The sequence below is a fragment of the Nesoenas mayeri genome (genome assembly GCF_963082525.1).
Source record: "Nesoenas mayeri genome assembly, chromosome: 1".
Lineage (NCBI taxonomy): Eukaryota > Metazoa > Chordata > Aves > Columbiformes > Columbidae > Nesoenas > Nesoenas mayeri.
Window position 1 is genome coordinate 72,758,856 of NC_137541.1, and position 22,478 is coordinate 72,781,333.

Below are 22,478 nucleotides of genomic sequence, written 5' to 3' on the forward strand. Positions count from 1 at the left end.
TAGCTCTTAACCGCTTATACTGCCTTAAACTGTGCAAACCAACATTGAATTGGTTCTGGTTTAAAGACCTGCAAGGCACTGCATCCTCCTCTACCTGGTTTTTGTCACTGACATTTCACAGTAGGCTTCTTTGGGGGATTTTTCTATCTAAATTAGTTAAAATGAAACACTCATCAAACAAACCTTACGAACTATAGATAGGGGGTGACTTGCTGGTTCCTGCTCCAGCAGGGGGATTGGACTAGATGATCTTTCAAGGTCCCTTCTAATCCCTGACATTCTGTGTGATTCTGTGATGATTCCATTTCACAGAATCCCAGAGCAGGACTGTTTTATGAAGCCGTGTGTGGTGTAACATCCTCTCTGCTGAGCCCTGCATGGCAGCGTGGAGATGCCTGGTATGTTAGGCAAAACTGAAAAACAGAGCTTAGGAAGGAGAACAGGGTGTTTTAGTTCTTTATATGGGTATTTGAGCGGATCGCTGGCAGTCTTGTTCTGTGCATGCACGTGCAACCAGACAGGAATCTTAACTGATTGGGAAACACTAAAAAAATGGCTGAGAAACAGTGTGATTTTCCCTGAACGCTTGAAATCGAAAGCTTTTGAAAGCAGCTGTAGCAGAGAAAGCGTTATTTAAAACAGTACAAAAGGCAAAGAGTAGCAGAAGTTGACAAATCGTTGTCATAACCCTCACCTGGTTAGTTGATCTGTCAACATGAGTTAATGACAGGAAAAGTGGACCTGATTTTGGTTTTAAGCCAAATGCTGGTGGGACAGAAGACTGCCACATACATCTCTGAAAAGCTTTCACAACTTCAATGACTTAATTTCATGAATATGCTAACAGTGTGGCAGTATATCTTGTTCAATAGAGTCCTTGCTTTGGGGAGCCGAGTTAACTCAGGTCCTTTTGTCCTGGAGTGTTGTGTCTTGCCTGTCCACATCTGGAGAGATAAAATACCGTAATATTGCTTTGCACGCAGTTTTATCATGAAGGTCTGATTTTACAAAGTAAAATAACACTTTGGAGACTGAAATAAAAATACGCATCTTTGCTAGCAAATAGTTTCATGTATATTCCTGTCAGAAATGTTGTTCCCAAAACTAGTAATTAAAATGTTGAGGTGTGAGTACACTCATGTGAAGCTGCTGAACATCAGGCAATAACAAAAAAATGTGAATAATAAGTGTGCAAGTAGTTAACTCGCATGGTTCTGAATCCCCTTCAAAGAAATTGGTTAAAGGAGGATGGGAACAAACAATTTTAAAACCTATTGAAATAAATGGAGCTGGCTGATAATTTTCAGAAAGACCAAGTCACCCTTCACAGGTCAGGGTAGACCACCTACATCTAAAAAAAGCTCTATCTCAAAGTGTTAGTTCCAGCAGCTTTAATCTTTTCCCTGCTACCTGTTTATGCCACCATTCAGTTGATTATGGTGATGCGTAATTTAGTATTTCACAATACGTGATTATGCAGCCCATGCTCTTCTGCCTCCCATCTCCCCCCAGCCTAACAGGGTGTTTATGGTTCTGCTTTTTCTGCTGAAGCAATATCGCTGAGGAAATCCAGCAAAAGCAGTTTACTAGTCTACAAACCCTTCAAAGTTTGACACTCAGACTTTGATGCAGCCGCTGCGTTCATCAAAACCTTATGGTACTTAGAAACAGAGAATGCCTTAACCCTGCACCAGGTCTAGAGCCATTTCTTTTCTTCTGAAGGACAAGAAGGTTGGCAGAACCCACTCTTCCATCCGTGCTCATTGCTGCAAATGTCAGACTAGGTTTTGGGTTGAAAATGAGTGATAGCTGTGGCATCATGGAGCAAGAAGAGTTATTATTCATGTTTCCTTCTCAGCAAGAATTCTGAATTATGTGCTTCCTGGTAAGTGCCTCCATGGTTGGCCCACCCAGCACATAAGGAGATCATCAGCATTAGGCGATTGTTCACAGTAGTCATTTCTTAGTTTTTAAAGGTAAGGGAAAAAACACTTATTTCATGAACTGCCAAAGTAATTAAATTTGATATATAATCTGATGTTTTCTCTTCAGCATTAGGAATTTGTTTTTTACAATGCAAAAACCATCTGTGCGTTTTCCCTGGAACTGGAGTCAACAGCATTACCGTTTGCAGGTAAGAATGCCCTGAGTGCCCACCAGTTCAGGTAGGGCTCCAAAACTGGCATTGACTATAATTTAAGCAAAATATCTTGTATGTCATCAGTTATGTAAGGTAGTAAACCAAAATCAGAGACTTTTACTTAGTGGTGCTGTCTGAGCAAGCAAATTCTATTCAAATATTTGAAGCTTCCACAGACTTCCAGAGATGATCAATTTCTTCTCTCAGTAAAGGTCATAATGTTCCTAATGGTAACACCCACTGAACTGATGATTATGAATATTTATGCTTATTGTAATACTTATTCAGGATGCTCAGATGCAAGTAAGATTTTCTAAATTAGTATAATGCCTTAAAAAAAAAATTAGCAGCATACTACCCTAACAGAAACTTGGGCAAGTACATCAATGATTACTTCAAACAATGTAAATTCTTCCTCTACCTCTTTACTCATCTTGTGAAGCCTTTGGTTCTTGTGTGCTGCTCCTCCTGTATTTCATACAGGGCAGCTATGGGTGTTTACACCGTCATGTACTGTAACGTGCAGCAGTGCGGAGGTTTGTAATCTGGCGTCATCTGCTCAATATCCAAGGCAGTTTGTTGCTTTTCTCCAGCTAAACTTCAGGTGTCCATCTGTCTTACAACCTTTCTATGAAGCAAGTATTTTACCAAAACAAGCTGTTTGCCAAGCCCCGAGTCTGTACTCATTCACAGCTTCAAATGTCATGTCATATGTAAAGCTGCTTTACTCAATTACTCGTCTGGCTGTTGCTCTTCATTTGCCTTCCAGTTTTGTCTTCTTAGCAGATGATTGGTTACAGTAGGTAACGTGTCCTGTCAGTATGTTGTTTGGATCATCATTAAAATTTGTCGTCTTCACTATTTTTCTAGTACCGACATGTACGTAGCCTTTAGCTTTATACCTGGTGGGATTTTCAGATGAATGAGTTCTGACTTCTGTACAACTCGGTTGCTGTAACTTGTCTGCTGTGAGGAGAGTTTTCCTGCTGGATTAGGAGACTGATTTTGAGCCATGTAGACTGTTCTTGGAGTGTTGCATTTTCTTAGGCTGGATGTTCAGGACTTCCTGTCTTCTGCGTTGTTGCTTTTGCCCCTCCCTGTTGTACAAATGCTGAAATCTTTGGCGATTAGCAAAGCATTAAAGCATTAGAAGTCCTAGATTGCACCAGCCTGAAATGAATAAGCAGCTTTGCTTTCTTTTCATTATGGCTGCCAAAAGATAGGGAAATTCTGCAAGCCGCGCTGGCTGTGTTTTTAAGATTGGAAGACATGTCCAAAATGTGCCATAATGCCAACATCTGAAGTGCATTAAGTTTTTTGTGGTTTTTCTTTTCTATTTTTTCTTTTCTACTGGGCAGTTTAGGTAGAAATGTGATTGTTGATAGCAACTCCAACCTTAAAACGACAACACAGGCTTGTGGTTTTCCCAGTCATTGTAATTGGAAGGTGCTGATGGGGAGACCGTAGAGATAGTTTTTGCTAACCAATAACTGTATCCTCACACAAGCAATTCCCACCTGTGGGCATAAAGCAAATAGACAGCTCCACAACTATGGACAGAATTAGGGTTGTGCTAAAGAGCACAACAGTGGCCAGTAGCAGAAAGTGCAGTCACGGTCTCAGCGGTCCCTGGTGCACTGGAAAGCTGATCTACACTGTTCATGACCTAATCTGTATTGATTTTAATCTCTTTTCTTGCCAAGCGGTCACAAACCACTGAAGAATCACTTTGTGGCCTGGCTTTAGGCTAGTGCTTTTAGGCTAGGTCTAAAATAAGTTCTACATATGCCATCGGGCAAACCCAGCTAACTTTTTGCTCTTAAATCTTTTAATATTCAAGCGGAGGGATTTTTGCATCTCTACAGCCATTCTCTTAGCATGTAAGATATATTTTTGTGTTGTTTTTTTTCTCTTTAGTCAAAGGCAGCGCTACCTCCTCCTCCTGAGCTGGTTCAGCTCATTGACCTTGCGTTTTGGCTGAAGAAAGGATTTTTGCTGAACGGGCTGTGAGCAGTGAGACAGGTTTCAAAGCCGGTCTGAGGAAGGGGCAGGGGAGGACACTACTCCGCAGGATTTTCTAGGCAGGAGTTCACCTGCAAGAAACTGATTCATAAAATTCATTTTATTAACACAGTGTCTTACAGTCAAAGTGAAACACACGAGACACTTATCTCCCATTCATTTATTCACATTTTCCGTGGATTTTTGTACAATTCCTCAATGTATTAGAACTAATGAAGACATTGTTACATTACATGACGAGTTATGTGAAACTTAAATATCCACTGAAGAATTCAGAACGGTTTGAAATCTATTAACAATGAACAAATCGTCACATTCAGCATTTTGATTGGATTTATACTAGCTCATGCCACTTCAAATTGTTTAATGTCAGTTAATTTCTGCACACAGGCACCAGCTACAAAATTTTAGCAAATGCAAATAAGTTAAGGCATCAGAAAGAAAGTCTTTAAGGACATTTTAAATGTTACAGTGCTGCAAAGGGAGCTGAACTGAAATTCTTAATAGCAAAGCGTACCTCCTAATTGCTTTATGTTCTACAACATGTTCATTTGAACTTTAAATTTAATTTAAGCCTTCACATCCATCAACCAGAAGGGATTATAGGAACACACTGTTATGCTCCTAAATAGATTATTTTAAGTACAGTACAAAAAACCCTGCATATAGTAATTTAATATTTTAAAATAAAATTCAAACCAACTGTAATAATCTCCCTTACAGATGATTCTGTTAATTAAAATAAGCAGAGACCTTGATTTTTTTCTATTTGTGGGAGGTGAGAGGGAAAGATTTCTAAGCAGCTGACATTTCAAAATTAAAGCAGAAGGAAGAATGCATGATCCATGAGATACTCCAACACCTATGTAGAGCTAAAACAGGAGGCATTAACTCAAATTAGGGAGGAAACTTGCATCTTTAACATCAGGTATCTGATATCCAGCTGTTACATATACTAAGTATCTACAAAGATACAGGAATGTCTCATTGAGTTGGAATTCTGATCAGAATGCCTTCCCTGTATAGAATGTGCCACTTTGTTAGGAAGGCATTAGTATATTGATTTCTATGCCCTCCACTAACTTTTGCTTTTAAGTCATTTTAGGCCTTTATTTCTGTATCATAATCTCTGGGTTTTTTACAGGATTTAAGTAGTTTAATATTTCTTAACTAGAAACTGACTTGAAGCATCATCAAAATGTGTTCTTATAGAAGTACTGAAGAAGGGTTGTGCTTTATAACTGAACACTGAGTGAAAGGCGTATGACTGACTTATCCTGCTTTAGTCCAGGTAATTGCAGGGTCACTATGCACGATGTTGATTAAAAACTCTAATTTGCAGTAAAATTCTTCCCTGTTCTTTCAGTGGCAACTTTCCCCATGTAAAACGTTTAAAATCGTTATGGTTTTGGCTATATTAACACAAGATTCCGACTACATACCTTCCCCTAGGCTTTACTGATAGATATGTATGTTGCTAAAGAATAAGGTGTCTTAAGTGTTTCCCACAGCTAACAGAAGATACTATTTGCTACCACGGATATTGAGATCTATTTTTTCCAACATAATTTATTATTATTCTACTTAATTTTCCTTGCATTCTGTGCTGTCCCTCAGACTGTCCACCCTTACAAACATGCCAGAGAGGCACCGGCCATTATTCAGTTTTGGCAGCTTTGGAATTGGGCCAGATACGTGCGTGCAAAACCCCAAGGCTGCCCCACTTCGCAGGCAAATCATAAGGATACGCAGGAAGTTCCATTTGTTTCTCGCTTGTTTAAGTTAGTTGGTCCACATTTCAATGGATGAAGAACGGGCTACACGTCCATGAACTTTTGGGAAGTAAACACACACAGACCTGAGACCACGGATACAATCTGTACAGAGTTGCCCTTCGAGCGGGATGCGCAACAAATCTGCTTCCCACATGTGGTCTATAAACCTTTCTGCGCAGAGACACGTGTAAGACACCACAGGCAAAAGACAAAATGCAAAATTAACTGAGCCCTTGGACATTAAACCTGAGCCTGTATTAATAATAAACTTCCAGGCAACGTTCTGCTTTTCATTCATACACAGTTAACATGCAAGCCTTCAGCTTTTGGCCTCCAATTTCTCTATTAGCAAGCCTTTTTTTTTTTTAAAGCACACATTATTTTGAGGAAAGTAATGTCACTTAGTTTTAAGTACTGAGCCAGATGCACAAATAAAAAGGCACCAGTTTATATTTCAAATAATATTTGAAATCCTAGCTAAGCTTCCTTTACACTTGTTAAAAATGCAATTCCTGTGACCTCAGTGTAGCTGATATGTGAGCAAAGGCCTTTGTTTTAGAACTTTGGTCAAGGGGGCTATAGATCATATAAAGTTTTCCCTCCTTTTAGTTAAGAGGGGATTTAAAAAGGCCATAACCTGAATTGTGCAGTCAGTGAGGACTAAAGGCAGCCATTTGTCCCCCCCAGAGAGCAGTGGGAAGCAGGTGAGATGTGCTGCATCTCATCAAACAGTGCTACTGTTTTTCCCCCACCCACAGGACACCACTACTGTGGATTTCCAGGTTGCTTGTGAATTTTTTTAAGAATGGGAGTTTCTTCTGTGCCACATTAGCCAGAGACAGGTTGGCGTGTTTTCATTCCCCAGAGCTGGTCCATGTGACAGATCACACAGCAGTTCAAGTTTAATATTAACATCTAGTTCTTGGATAGTTTCCAGAGCTTGAAGTGAAGCAGAAAAGAAACCACACTAGGGAAGGTGTTTCCAGCAAACAAGATTTGAAAAAGAAAAGGATTAAATAACCAAACAAGGTCTGATAAAGTTGAGATGGAAACTGAGACCACAATGATGTTCTGATCCACAAATTATTGCCAAATGGTTAATTTTAACACAGCTGAAAACTAACTTGTAGATTAACCCAGTGCTCCCTACTTTTGTGAAAGCTTGTCCTAAAGCTGCAAACTACTGCTTTACTTAATGTAACGCAGTAAAGCACTGTAGTTTTAGCACACGGGAAAAATGATTACTGACACACAGACACATTTATGCACGTATTCTTGGTAATGGCCAGAGGCAATATAAAGATCTATAAAAATCCTGAAATTTGTTTGTGAAAAGAGACATCTTCAGAAAAGTACGAGTAGCACGACAAGTACGACATTTACAATTCTGCCTCTGCTGGGTTTCAGTTTTAGCCCAAGGGACAAGGGAGGAATACCTGGGAGGGACCATAATGGAAGTGCAACCCTTGGCCTCTGCCTTGGCAGCAGTCAGCAAATGCCAGCTGTGGTTGTGGTCCAGGTTAAACAGTCTTCCAGTTTTCTGCTTGTACTATTGCACATCATTAGCCTGTTGCTACAGTAAGAACCAAACTGACAGTTCTTCTCTAAGAAACACTACTGTCAACAAGACTACGCAAGCAAATTTTCTTTTAAGTATCTGGAGATGCAGTCTCTGAGTCCCAAAAGCACACGAGTCTGTCAGAGTTAAACCACAGTACAATATATCATATCATTGTTGCTGCAGTACATTGTTGTCACCAACAGCCTGAAAAGTCTCATCAGAATATGACAGACCACTTAAAATTAAAAATCTGGAGTCTAGAAACAGTTTCAACAGTTCAACATCCTCCCTTCTTCAAACAGGAAGTTGTTGCATTGCACTGCAGTCTGTGAGGAAGCTCTGGTACCATTTTTGTACTCTTGATTTCAGTCCCTTTGATCAAATCGACCGGTGTTAAAAACATACGCTTTAGTTTACATCAGTGTGCTTTATCCACAAGAGGTCCTGCATTTAGACAGTGAAAAATGAGGGAGCACAGTCCAACACTTGTGTTCTGTTAAAGCTTTTATTAGCTAGTTTAGCTTTTCCTCACAGAATTTTTCCATAATTCCTCTAACAGTTCTTAATATCAGAGTAGAGTTAAGTGTTCAAGTGAAGATATGGAAGAAGAAAAGAGCAGCAGCAGTTTGGCAGTAATTCTTCAGATCACTGACTGCAACTTATTTAAGCCTCCTTTTTCTCCAGTAAGATTTTGTGCAACTCATCTGCATCCTCACTTGTTTTCACCCTTATTAACATAGTGACAGGAACAGCTGGATTCTTCTCATCAATCGGTGGATTAGGAACACAGACTATAAGAACATTGTTTTTTCCGGTTCTTGTACATGGCATCTTAGGTGGAATTAGAACATTCAACAGTATGTTTCCTGCATATGAGGAAAAAAATTAAAATTAGCAATTTTTCACCTTTTATCATAATACCAGTTATGTTAGTATACTTAATAAAGAGGAATTTAAGTTTGTGTTTGGAAGGAAGGCAATTCACTGATGTCATATATACTTGTGTCTTATTCTTCCCTAAGCATCTACTCATGGCCACTGTTCTTACAGATTTATTTCCTCATTAGGACCAAGGAAATCTCTGACACTACTGTGTCTTCCTTTTTTAATGGAAGGAGTTTAAACAATATCAGATTGTAGTAGGGACACACAAGAAAAAAAGAAGGGGACATGGGAGAAGCAGCAAATGAGGACACAAGTCACAGAGCTTAGTTTATGCTTATGCAAGTTACTCATTCTCACCATCAAGCACAGTTCATAAGCGGAAGCAAAATGTTAGCTTGAACACACAGACCTGTCAATTTAAAACTGACAAACTAGGGTAGAATAAGTACTTTGTATCCTCAAGTTGTACAACACATCTGATGTGATCTACCTCTGGGTTACTAACAATAGCTCTATGTCAAGTTGTTGAATTATGTAGGGAATTTGAGAGCTTCAGTACTACTGGTCTATTAAAACAGTTGCAAACAAACTCAAATTTGCTTCCATGAAGATGCACACATTTTGTAAACCTGGTAAATAGTTCAGAACACGGCAGTAGTATTTAGGGAAAAGTCCATCTTCACCTTCCTTTCCAGTTCAGTTTTTCAACACAGTGAGATGTTAGGAAAGGATTATGGCACTGTGTGAGACAGCAAAAAGGAAAGTGTGCATCGCTATGATTGCAGCGGCTTCTAGAAACCAATGCTTGGAAACAAGACACAAATGCCTTAGTGTACTCCTCAGGTCTTTCATAACCATATTTATTGCATTTTGTGGAACTGGATCTCAGATGCAAGTTCATTGAAATTAGGTACTGAAGTGTAGCAAAGCTTCCCAACAATCAGTATGAAAACATTGATTTGCACAGTTAGAGTGTAAACACTCTTCAGCCAGAATATTACACCTTAAAATCTTTAATACATCAGGTCCCTCTAGCTTCCAAAAGCAAAGAAATGGTTGGGGTTTTTTTCTCTTTAATTAGCTGTATGTGCCAATGTTCATTTCAGAAGATATTCTGAAGTTTCTCTAATATTGTAATCTCAGCCTACCATTTGAGATCCAACTGGAGGTAGCTAAAACACAGTGCAACAGCTGGACTTAAACATGCATTTTAAGAGCAATGCATCTAGCAAAATCCTGCATGCCTGATCTATATAGTGATAGTGCACTCAGAGTACAATGGATGTCCACCCACACAGCCAACTATTTACACATTCAGGATGAACTACAGATAAATGACAGTTGGCCTCAGCAGAAAGTTTGTTCCTCTTCATCACAGCTTATACACAAATATTTCACTGTGGATCTTAAGCCATGCTTCAAAGTCACTCAACAGTTCAGGGATGGAGAAAAGCTATTAGAAAAAGGCAGCGGGGGGAGGAATACCCAAACATACACCACAACTTTATACTTCCTTGCACTGCTTCATGTGCACTCTTTGGTAATCTCATTAGGGGCATCCAATTGCTTGTTCAGTACTTGAAATTATAAAAAACAAACAAACAAAAAAGGTAGAAAGGTTTTCACACTTGTCTGTTATGCTGTGTAACCAAAAAAAGAAAAATCCTAATGCTTAGCATGGAATTTCACTTCAAGACTTGCTACTAGAAGAAATTTATTTACCTAAATTGGTGTCTGCTCGGACTAGGAGCTGAGTTTTTTCATTTCCTGCTGGTTTTAAATGCAATGTTCCTACACCTTTTTCTTTAAATTCATTATCCTTTTTGTAGAACAGTTTGCACCTGTGGAAAAAAAAAAAACAGAAAACACAACCTAGTTTGTGAAGATATGTAAAGATTAAATACAAAGATATCTCACAAATATACACACACATATATATATACATGTATACATCTGACTCACAGTAAGCCAATACTTTAACAATAAGCAGGAGCTTACATGCTGTGAGTAGCATAAGTCTTTATTCTTCTTGACCTTGATTGTTTCATATGCTAACAGATCGTGCTTCCAGTTCACAAAGAGGAATTTACTTATTTCTTTCAGTACTAAAATAACAAACTCATTACTTTCAGGGAAAAGTAAAATGCACAGCAACCTGTACTCAGGGTCTATAATGAGTAACAACTGTAAGCTACTGTTTAAAACCACTAATTACAAAACCATAAGAATTTGCTGTATAATATATTGTGATAATATTACTTTTAAGTAAAATTTAAAGGCATTTTTTTAAGTGAAGCTCCAATAAACCTAACACCATTCTTCATAAATTAGCACACACCTTGTCTCAGATAAAGCAAATGACTTTTTGTAGAAGGACAAATTCTGTGCCAAGTGTTAAGCAAACATGTAATTATTTGGACTACTGAGCATGCTTTGAAAGACTGCTTCTAGTAGAGGGAGTCTCACTCTGAACTTAAAAGTACAACTTGTTCACTCCTTCATACAACAATCAGCATTTTCCAGCTGAAGAGTCTTATTTTAGGCTATACAAGTAGCTGAACACCTGACTGATTTTTTAGAAGTACAGTACGTTATTTCTGTGGTACAAGCCCTACAGTTTAAACTTACTAAACCTGATAAACGCAGAAACATCTTCATTTGTAAAAGAAAAAAAAAAAATCACACACACACAAAAAAATCACAGGTAGAACACAAACTAGTTATCAGTGCTGTGTCCAAGCTACAAGAATTTTGGGAAGATCTTACACCCTTTTGTCTGTGATTAACTTTTTTACAAGTGGAGCTTCATATTTTATATGGTTTCCTAACAAGCTTTATTAACTAGGAAGTCAAGAACGTATACATCATTAGTTACGCATGGCAGTGGTGAAAAATAGCAATACGCAGCTATGAATTTTAGTCATTATTATTCTATTCACTATTCCAAGTTGAAGTCACTTACTTCTTTGAGTAGAAAGCATCATCCTCTTTTATTTCATTAACAATGACTTTTGGTGGCTCTTCTTCCTCCTCTTCTCCTCCTTTAAATAAAAAGTTTTAATACATTCTATATGTTAGTGTTGTGTTGTAATGTAAATCTGGAAGGTATTTTTGGCATTGTATTAGAACTAGCTTATGGATGCTGTATTTGCCATAGACACATACAGCCTGTCAGTAATTGCCAAAATACATTTAAATCAATGTGGGCTCTAAAGCAGCTTCAGCTACAGACAAATATCTGTCTTCTCATTCAGCCACACCCCTGAGGCAACTTTACACTCATCTTCAGTTTAAATGGGATGGCAATATCCAACTGCCACCAAACAATCAAAAAATACAAAGCTTAACAAGTCAAACTTTAGTCAAAACCTTCTACTGGGGAGAAGAGTTGTAACATTTCAAAGAATAGTCTCCACAAACGGGCTCAAGTGAAGCATAATATAATAAATGCCTCCAACAGCTAAGTTTGATTTGGGGACAGGGTCATCAGTTGCAGGCATGACAGCCAAGAGACAGTGGCGGGATTATGCCGTTCCAGTCCCTCAACTGCTGGGATTTCTATCAGCTTACTGTATCCAGTTTAGGTAAATCGCAGAGTAAAACTGTCAGGTAGCGTGCAACATTATTTGCCTTACAATCATTAAGTAGGTTGTATGAAACTGTTCTATATCTCCTGCATTTTGCTGAGAGTATCTCTATTGAGAAAAGCACTGAAATGCCCTACAGGCTCAAAGATTAAAAAAACAGTTGCTTTAAATGTCATCAAGTCTTGTGTTCAGCTGAAGAATTGTATTCTATTACAGAAAGTATAAACCTGACAGAAATACATAGGTTTTGATAACCATATACTTTTAGTGTTACTTAAACAGTATGCAAGACTGACATATTTCCAGACTAGTGGTACAGCTTTGCACTTGCAAATTCAAGAACAATTATGATCTAGTTCAACTGAGTATTATTTCACCTTTGCAGTATTCTTAAGCCACACACATTCACAGCTTACTGTTAAAATAATCATTTTAAATAGCATTTACCTTTATCATCATTACTGCCACTTTCTGTCTGAGCTTCCAATATATTGGTGGATACTGCAGAGGCAGGTTTAGTCTGGTTTGTATCTTTTCCAAAAAAACCTGAATTCCCAGGAGAAAATGAGAAACTACTAAGTGTTCCTGAACCAATGGAACCCAAGACAGAACTGTCGACACTCTTGCCAAAATTAAAAGAGACAGTTGATGTAGCTCCTAATGATGGGTCTTTTTTTTCAGGTGCAGCTTCAGGTTTTTTGTCCGAGGTATCCTCAGTTTTGTTGTTGCTGAACAAAAATGTTGTTCCTTGCTGCAGCTTTGAATTCCCAAATGCAGAAACTGTTGACTGAGAGCCAGGTGTCTTGTTGCTTTCGTTTTCAGAGCCACTATCGCTATTGCTTCCATGTTGCTGTTCAATATTGGCTAAATACTTCTCATAGTCTCTAAAGATGGGTGTCAGGTCACATAGTGGGTTTGTGTTTACATGCTTAACTATCCAGTCACGCACAGAACAGTTTAAAGCCGCCAACTGCTTGTGATAAACACTAGAGCTACAAACTTTACTCTGAGCGTAGCCAGATGAGGACGGTTGACTGCCACCATTAGCTTTTGGGCTTGCAGCCTTTTTCTCAGTAAATGCAGTAGTAGTGGGACCATTGGACATTGTGGATCCTATTAGAAGAGAAACATGGTTTAGAACAGGGGTATTAAACTGATTTTCACCGGGGGCCACATCAGCCTCGTGGTCATCTTCAAAGGACCGAATGTAATTTTAGGACTGTACAAATGTAACTACTCCTACATTTATACAGTCGTAAAATTACATTTAGCCCTTTGAAGGTGACCGCAAGGCTGATGTGGCCCCCAGTGAAAATCAGTTTGACACCCCTGCTTTAGAACTTCTTTTTCCACAAAGCACAGTTCTCATAAAAACCTAAACTAAATGTTCTCAATATTTCTTTATCAAATCGCTCATTCTTGCTCAGTTATGTACCCTCTTTTATCACAACACTGTGTACTAGATACAAATAAACAGACAATGCTGTGAAAGTCATCTAAACACACTAAGTTTAGAAAAGTTAGTTCAGGGATAGACAAAGGAGATGGAGCACACAGTTGTATTAAAAAAAATAGAAAGAAATTGTACAGAATAACATTTAGTAAAATATAATTTTGTATTTTACCAAAATCCTCAAAATCTTAAGTTTTACCAAGCCGTAACAGTTATTAAGACAAAATACTCAGTTATCTCTTGCTACTTGTGCTTTAAAAAAAAATCCCTGAACACACTAGCCCATGATTTTGCACATTTTTGAATGGCATCTGTTTAAAACCATAATAAGCAAATCAAGAAAAATCCTCATTAAATAATTAAGTTTCTCCCAATTTAGTTAAGCTCACTGAAATTAAGTTACTCTAGACTTCAGACTCCACCATATTTCTACTCTGGGCCATGCTGACTCTAAAACAGTGGCATGCTTAACATTTCTGCATCTCCAACACAAAGAGATGGAATTAATATTCTTCAGGGACTACCAAAGCAAGAGCCCAGAGTTAGAATTGCCAAAATATTTCAAGTGTCTTGAAATGTAGGTATAAATGTAACAGATAAAATTCTAGTAAGACGGTTTGCAATATAAGATGTACCCGGAATAATGTTATGACTTTAGTTATGCAGCATATATGTAGCAAGAACTGCAAAACCTACTAGAACAAGACCTTAAAAACCAAACAAACAGACAAACAAACAAAAAAACCACAAAGAAAACAAAAAAGAAGCAAAACCAAACCACCCACGCACAAGGAAACTGCATAGTCCTACTAAAGGGACATTTTCCATTAGGATTTATTTTAATTAAATTCAGATAACTGGGACAATTATTTAACTGGAACATGTTACCAGGTGTTTTATACTGTTTAGAGGATGTCTTATGCCAATGTGTTCCATTCCCATTTTTTGCCATAGAGCTTTTACCTCTAATATTAGACCAAATATGAATTTAGTTTCCACCTCTTAAAAGAGAATGCATTTGATGACTTGTCCCTCCAGCAGTCTAAAATCTAAAGAGGAATAAAGTCTCAAAACAGAACTATAGGGCAGTTTGAATTTGTTTTTCTCTATTAAATTAACCCTATACATTTTACGGCTGAATTTGTGGATAAATATGTATGCTTATTTAAAACTTACCAAATGCTGATTGTGTTTCCGAGGTGGTCTTCAAACTGCTGAAAGAAGGAGTGCTAGAGACACTACTGCTTCCATTCAACAGCCCTTCTAAAGGCTTTATTCCTGCACCATTACCAAATCCACTGAAGCCACCTCCACCTTTTCCAGAAGGCAATATAAAGCCTTTAAATCCTTTAAAAGCTCCTCCACTTTCAGACTGGGGAGAGAGCAAAAAAAGACAACCAGTTACATACACCTCCTCCACAAAAATCTTATTCCCACTTAATATTCCACTTAGTTTACCCTGGTTCAGCATGTCATTCTGTGTATTATTCTAAGTCAGCTATGTAAACAAAATTAATAGCTTCCTTATGACACATATTGCTGCTATTTTTAAAGGACTCAGACGTTTAGTATGAAAATAAACTAGATCTAGGAAGTGGATACATAAAACTTATTCAGAGCAGCGGATGTGTTCAACTACCTATTTAGACATTCTTAGCATCTTGTTTTCTTTAAATAATTACTTAGCAATATGTAATTGCAGGCTTATTTTCAGCAACTTTTAGCACTTACAACCACAATTAGAGTCTAATACTTCAAGGCACTCATCAAAACAGCATACTTTGGTAGTCACCTATGCAAAGTTTAAGTCATTTACCAGAAGTATTCCAATAGAACTGACAGGAGAAGCAAAGATAGACTGTACCTGATAAACTCATATGTGTGGTTTCTTTCTTGCATCACCTTTTCCCAGTACAATCTTTTAATTAACCACACCCTTTGCCACATTTGTGGCTAATACTACTATAGGCAAAAATGGGATAGGACAGCTTCCTCATTTCCACTGCTTGGACAGCAGAAGGCAAATCAAAAGCATGGGAGAGAAGTATCTAGCTCCTAATTGTGTCTAGTCCCATTCAAGCCAAAAATCAATTTGAGTGACAGGTAAAGTTTCTGTCCTATTTCTAACGTGGGGCATGGACTGCTGAAAGAATGTTTCATGGAAAGATATAAGACAAAGGATCTGTCAGGGATTTTTGAAAGGACTACAGTTTTGTTGGACTGGGTTAGTGCTTTCACAGGAACTAAACCTGTAACAAAAGCCAACTTCCTTTCAATTTGTTGTTGCAAAAAGTAGGTGGCACCAAAGCCTCATGGGGGGTGGGGGGAAGTTGCAGCATTCTTAACAAAAGACATCTTTTTCATTCTCAGTTCAGCTTAGTATTTTGGCTTTTAGTTATTTAGCCTCTGAGTCATCCCCAACCCACCAGCATAGATAACTAGTAACTTTTGATTTTCAGGCTTCCACCTCTGCAAAGAATGAAACAAACAGTTTGCATGCTGTTTTACCCATCTGTAGATGACACTGTATGCGAAACACTCCGCATTTATACTTCAAAAATACACATTTCCCTTCACCCAGTCAGTACTAGTATTACCCATTTCTCATTCTCACCTTATTCTTGCTATGGAGCAGTAAGTGAAAATTAATTTGTGTGTATGAGCTGACTAGTTGCATATACCTTCTAAATGTTAGCTTTGTGCGATATTATTACAAGCCCAAATAAGAAAAAAAATGAACACTGATGTCATATTTTGCAACTGAGTCAAACTACAACATTAATGCCCAGTGATTACATTACCTCTGATCCAACATTTCGGCGCTTGGCTTTTTTAATAGCTCTGTTCTTCAGGACTTCCTCGCTAGCAACTGAGAATGTTCCCACCTTTAAGAAGTAGTTATAGAATCATTAGTGAAATTTTCAGAATGTCATAAAGTCTCAGAATCTCATAAAGTCATCATAGTCTAAAGAGATGGCTGAGATAAGCTTTTGGACACAACTGTAGCACTTCCCCCTAACAAATAAGAGGAGAAGTTAAAAAAAACAAAACCAAACCACCACACACACACAGAACACAGTACTGTGATTAGCCTGCCAGCTACTTGAACTTAAGTTGATACTTTCAAAACTCTGTCTTTCTGGTTCTGCATTACATTTTCCATCATGCAATCTCAATTTCATTACAAATAGATGAAGAATTTTTTTTTTTAACAAAGCTGTAAGATATCTTTGCTGAAAGTAATCTGTCAGTATCGCACTGTTACAAAAAAGCTTCAGCTTGGAGAAGGTATAGAGATGTATAACCTAAGTCAATCTCCTGCAGTCTGCTGTAGTTCGAGTATTAGAAAAAGCTAATGACTAACTACTACTATGACTAACTAATAAAAAAGGAAATTAAGTTTTCTTAAATTCAGATCTCTGGAAGAATACCATCAGTTTTCTTTCTCACATTTTATAGGCCTAAACATTTAATACTTTCAGTAGCACAGAGGCTAGCACAGTTTGTTTAGGGATTATACATGAGCCATAAGTAAGTATGAGACACTAAACAGGAAAATCTCATTTTACTATTAGATGAAATTTATCATTTGACTGTTGGCTTAATTCCTTTGGCTGTGTAGGGACATCCAGCTAAGCACTCCAGATTAACATATTTCTGAAATTAACTATTACTGACCTTTAAGAAAAACAGACACAAGATGTGAAGAAAATTTAGCTCAAGAAATCAAAACCACTTTTCTTGTGAACTCAATAAATACCCATCACACATCTGAAGAGTTCAAAAGCATTATGCATCTTAGCAAGCCTGGGGTTCACTTTAGAAATGTAAAATTCTTTTTCCCTGAGCTGCTCATGTCATTTTAACTATTAAAAGCTGCTTTGCCATATGGTCTGCATATACTGGAAGCTTTATTAAAAAAAAAAAAAAATCACATACATAGAATTATCTTTAACTGCTACACTTCTAACCAGTTTTACTGTAGATTTCACCCACAACATAAATATCACACGTAAATAAGTACTCTACTACCTGCAGTGGTGGGGGGGGGAATCTAATGTATAACTTACCTCCTCAGCCTCATCCTCCTGATCCCAGTTTCTGTCAGTCAGTTCCTTCTCTGCAATTCTCTTTGCCATTTTTCCACACCTGTGTGGGGGGAAAAAAAAGTATTCAATGAAATTCTAAGCAACAGTAATCTGCAATTTGTATTACTTAGAACAAGTAATGGGAATCAGAGTTTGTATAGAAGTAGGTCAAAATTGGAATGACAGTTGAAAATGAAATTGCTAACAAACATTGCAGCAACAATCAACAGCACTTGAAATAAAAGTTATTGTGATAAGCCACATTTGACCTTAAATTTAAACAACAGAAACACACAGTTCAATTATGGCATACATTTTCTTTAGTAGCAATGCTGGCTAGAGAAATTCCTTTCAGTCTCATAACCCATATCCCTGATCAACACTTACTCTGAAGGGCTACAAAAAAGAAAACACAGAAAAAAGATCTAGTTAAAACATTTCATGTTCTATTCCATCTTGCCTCAAGATACCCATGCAAGCAGCAAGATAAAAGTAACCTGGTTTACAGCATCTAAAATAAATACTGATGAGGACCTACTAAAGCAACAGGACAAAAAGCTTGGGTAAGACTCAAGACAATGCTCTACTACAAGAAAATACAGGATTGGTAGAAAGTTACTAATTAGAAACCTGAAAAATTCTATTTAAAATAAATTCGATCATTTTTTCTCCAAAGGACACATAAAGCGTATAATGGATTTTAGAGCAATTACTGTGAGAAGCCATCATCATTTAGCCAGTTACCTCTGCAATGTAAAGGAAAATCAACTCTGAAGAAGGAATGTCTGTAATAGGTCTGAGTTCAAGTTTACTAAAGTACAACTTACCAGCTGTGTGCAGAAACAAGGAACAAATCCAGCTATGCTAGTTTGTATCTGAAAGACTTGGCAAGCAATCACATTGCTCAGATTTTATATGAAGAAGTTTTTTTATTACGATTATGTCAACTGCCACTAACTATGAAAACTCTTCAAAGAAAATATGTCAGTTTGTAGCAATTTAAGTCTTGAGCAAGCACAAGAATTAAAATGCTTAAAAAACCTTGAGTTTGTGATTCAGACCAGATTAAAAAATTCCACAAATAGTTGAATTTCAGAGCTGCAAATGATAATGATACATGATTACAGCACATCTTGCTTAACCAATTAAATATTTTTAAACAGAACAGTAAATCCAGCTGCACAGTGGTCTTACAGAGATCACAAGTCAAAGCCATGCATTTTGGTTTGCCACACTTCAAAAATGCGGTCAAGTTATTAGGATCTTTTGGAAGTACAGTGCCAACAGACTGGTTTATGTAAATGCTTTAAAATGGCACAGACCACACCATCCTGAAAGTAGAGGCCCTTCCATCCCCTGCATGATTCTCAGCAGACTGGTGAACTATTTAAACGCATTAGAAATAAAAAATAAAAATACTTATTTAAAAATCATATTGGCTTCCCAGCTGAGTTTCCCACAAGGGTATACAAACACTTGCAACCAGAAGACAAGATTGCATCTCTTTGGCAGCAGCCAGAGCTCAAAGGCTAGCAGGACCTAGAATTACACCATTGAATTCCACAGAAGATCAAATTACCACTATTAACACAGCCACTGAAGCACGACAAACACATTAACTAGAAAGCCTGTTCTCCACTAATAGAAGAGGGGTAAACCTATTGGCCCTGGCTCCAGGTTCCTTGCACCTACCCGTGTTTACACGATTTCTCTATGTCAATAGTGAAAACAGAGCAGACAACAGAATCTTAAATAAGCAAAGACACTGGCAAGAGAATCCTAGACGTGTTTTCTAACCTGTGAAACAAGAAGCAACACAAAACCATCTCTATCTAAAATTCACAACCCTCAAGAAGTTTTTTGTAGCAAATAGTCAGAAGAGGTTGAGACGGGAGTATTTTGAGAAACAGCTCTTTTAATAAAAAACAAACACACAACTACAACAAAAACAAACCCACAATATAGATGTTTTGTTGAACTACAAAAATTCACCTAGTAACTACAGGTGCCCTATTCAACACAGCAGTTTGGAAACAAGATTTAGTTTCAACACGACATCACCCCTCTACCGGAAGGCTACAAAACTCGCACTGTCGGAGCGCCCAACCTTAAACCCCGGCAGCGCAAAAAGCCACTGGCATCTCATTCATCGCACTTGCGAGTCCGAGGGCACTCAGCACCGCAGACACTCCTGGGGTCCCGGGCTGTGTCCCAGAGCAAGCGGGGCCGGGGGCTGGTGCAGCCAGGCTGCCCCCCGGGAGCTGAGCCACGTTCCTCCTTCCCCGGGCAGACCTTCGGTTTCGGCGGAGGCTCTTTCGGTTTAACATGTCCCGCTTGCTTCCTTTTCAAAGGCCTCCGAAGTTCCTCTCTCCCCTCTTCTTCCCCCCGCTCCCAATTAGAGGGCAGCTTAGTCCTTTTAAAACATCGGGACGCGTTTCGACTCCCGCCACGCTACAGCTCGGCCAAAACGCCATCACCCCCCCCGCCCCGCAGCACAGCGAACCAGGTCCTACGGAGCCGGGAGGCTGCCGGGGTGAATTCCCTCCCTGCTCGGCATCCCCTCTGCCTCAGGCCCATCGGTGAGACCTGCGGCCAGGCCAGGCCACCCCTCCTCCTTACCCCCATGTGACACCCAAGCGCTCCCCCCAGGGAAGGCGACGCCGGCGGCCAGGCCGCCGTGGGGTGGGGAGGCCCGCAGGGAGACACGCACGCACGGGCAGGCGTCCCGAAGGCGACACCAGCTCGCCAGCAGCAGGACGATCTCCCTCCGGGGACGCCGGCACGTCCGCCCGCCCTAAGCAGCGCACCCGGGCCGACTGCCGGGCTGGCCCTCCCCGCGGCGCGTCCCGCACTCCCCCCACACCCCGCGCACGTAAAAGGCACCAGCGCGGGCGATCCCCGGAGCGGAGAGGGGAGCGCAGGTACTCACCCCGCGGGGCGTCCCCTCCTGTGCGCGGCGCCGGGCTGCGGGGCCGAGGCTGCGGCTGCGGCGGGCGGGAGGCGGAGTCTGGTCGCAGGCTGCCCGGGCCCGGAACCCGCTCACCATCCCCCAGCCAGGCCCTCCGCCCGCACTATACCTCCGCGGCTCTGCCGGCGTCGCTCAGCCCGCCGTCACGCCGCCGCCGCCGCTTTATCCCTCCTGGAAGACGGGGGATATGTTGTTTTTAAGAAGCGAGAGGCACCGTCCACCGCCGTCCCCGCAGCCGCCTCCTCCGCGCATGCGCCCCGCTCCTCCCGCGGCCGGCGCGGCGGGGTGGGCATGGGGAGGGCAGAGGGGCGGAACCGGCGGCCCCGCCTCCGGTGGCTGGGGCGCGGGTCACGTGGCCGCCGCGGCCCAATGGGCGGGCTCACCCTGCCAACGGCCGGCGGGGCTGCGCATGCTCACTGAGGGAGTGACGCGCTCGCGCCGGCCGTTCGAATTGTGGTCACGTGGCCGGCGCCTTCATTCCCTCCCCCTTCCGGTGCCGGCCGCGTTGAGGCACCGGGGTCGGGTCTGCGGGGAATGAGGGCAGCGATGCTTCTGCGCCCAAGATGAGGCCGCGCACGGCGGTGGAGGAGTGTCCACACCAAACGTGGCCGGATGGTGCGCCGCCGCCTGCCATAGCTGTACCCGCCGCCTTGCCTGGCTGGGCGCAGCTGCCGCTGACTCATGCAGGGCCAGCTCCGGCTCCGGCCTGGCTGGCGGCGGGAGGAGCGGTTTTTACCAGGCTCTGTGCCTGACTGACCTGTGAAGCCTTGGCCCGCTGGTTGCCTCGCTCCTGGCTTTTTCTCCCAGCGGTGTAGTAGAAAGAATCATAGAATGTTTGGGATTGGAAGAGACCTTGAAAGATCATCCAGTCCAATCCCCCTGCCGGAGCAGGAACACCCAGATGAGGTTACACAGGAATGTGTCCAGGCGGGTTTTGAATGTCTACAGAGAAGGAGACTCCACAACCTCCCTGGGCAGCCTGTTCCAGTGCTCTGGCACCCTCACTGTGAAGAACTTTCTTCTCAAATTTAAATGGAGCCTCCTGTGTTCTAGTTTATACCCATTACCCTTGTCTTACCATTGGTTGTCACCAGGAAGAGCCTGGCTCCATCCTTGTGACACTCACCCTCTATATATATTTATAAACATTAATGAGGTCACCCCTCAGTCTCCTCCAAGCTAAAGAGACCCAGCTCCCTCAGCCTTTCCTCATAAGGGAGATGCTCTACTCTCTTCATCATCTTTGTGGCTCTGGCTGGATTCTCACAAGCAGTTCCTTGTCCTTCTTAAACTCGATGGGATTAGTGCTAGTGTGAAGTGACTAGAGAGAAGGTAATGGCCTCAGGTTGAAAACAGTGGCTCCTAAACACTGTTGTGTCATGTGCTGCAATCATGTATCACCTAAGAACTCTTAACAGTATAAATTAAGGCAACCAAAGTAAACCTAAAAGCTGCAGTTCTCATGCCCTGTCTCAGGTGCTAGCTTACTGCTAAGGCTTAGGGTGCTAAGCTTGCAAGCTGGAACACCTTGACCTAACATTACAAAAACAAACAAACCAGAAAAGGTAAATTACTTTTTTAAAAGAACTTGCTCTTCTAAAGCCTATAAATTCCTCAAAAGGAGGCTAACCGCCCTCCTGCCCCCCAAAAAACCCTCTAGCAGTAGAGGTCATGAGGCATTGATTTTTATCATGGCTGGGACCCTAAGACTCCTGAGGCACAGGCTTACCCCCAGGTTGTGTTACCCTAGTTTTAACCTTCAAACAATGTATTTTCACCACGTGGTTTTGGTCTTTATAATGTACAAATATGTCAGATGTTTGTCAGGTAATAATTTAGAAAGCTCATTTTTCCAAGTATCACTTACTGTCAAAAATAGGACCATGCTATTTTTTTTTTTTTTTTAATTGGCACTCAGCTGGTTTAGATCCAATTTATGTTTAGATCCTATCAATGACTCCATGTGTTTTTATCATTCCCTTTAATATAGGAACACAAA

At 40.5% G+C, this 22,478-nt stretch overlaps 1 protein-coding gene across 2 annotated transcripts; it reads right to left on the bottom strand.

The window, feature by feature from the left end:
* Positions 1-7,984: 7,984 nt before the first annotated feature.
* NUP50 (nucleoporin 50) lies at positions 7,985-20,736 on the bottom strand. Of its 2 annotated transcripts, XM_080343837.1 has the most exons (9): positions 20,441-20,736; positions 17,494-17,572; positions 16,225-16,308; positions 14,600-14,795; positions 12,418-13,083; positions 11,346-11,424; positions 10,106-10,224; positions 9,879-9,960; positions 8,225-8,364 (listed from the first exon to the last, which is right to left on the bottom strand). In XM_080343837.1, exons 2-8 carry the CDS (start codon positions 17,560-17,562, stop codon positions 9,908-9,910), a joined length of 1,266 nt encoding a protein of 421 aa, XP_080199963.1. In that variant the 5' UTR covers positions 17,563-17,572; positions 20,441-20,736; the 3' UTR covers positions 8,225-8,364; positions 9,879-9,907. The 2 variants fall into 2 exon arrangements, with proteins under 2 accessions (XP_080199962.1, XP_080199963.1); XM_080343836.1 differs by lacking the exon at positions 9,879-9,960 and having other exon boundaries at positions 7,985-8,364.
* Positions 20,737-22,478: the final 1,742 nt, after the last annotated feature.

Excerpts from the sequence above, each read along its gene's own strand:
- NUP50 (XM_080343836.1), bottom strand. The coding sequence starts at position 17,562 with ATGGCAAAGAGAATTGCAGAGAAGGAACTGACTGACAGAAACTGGGAT. Across the intron at positions 16,309-17,493 it reads AGGAGGATGAGGCTGAGGAG|GTGGGAACATTCTCAGTTGC; the intron begins GTAAGTTATACA and ends TACTTCTTAAAG. Across the intron at positions 10,225-11,345 it reads GATGCTTTCTACTCAAAGAA|GTGCAAACTGTTCTACAAAA; the intron begins GTAAGTGACTTC and ends TTTTTTCCACAG.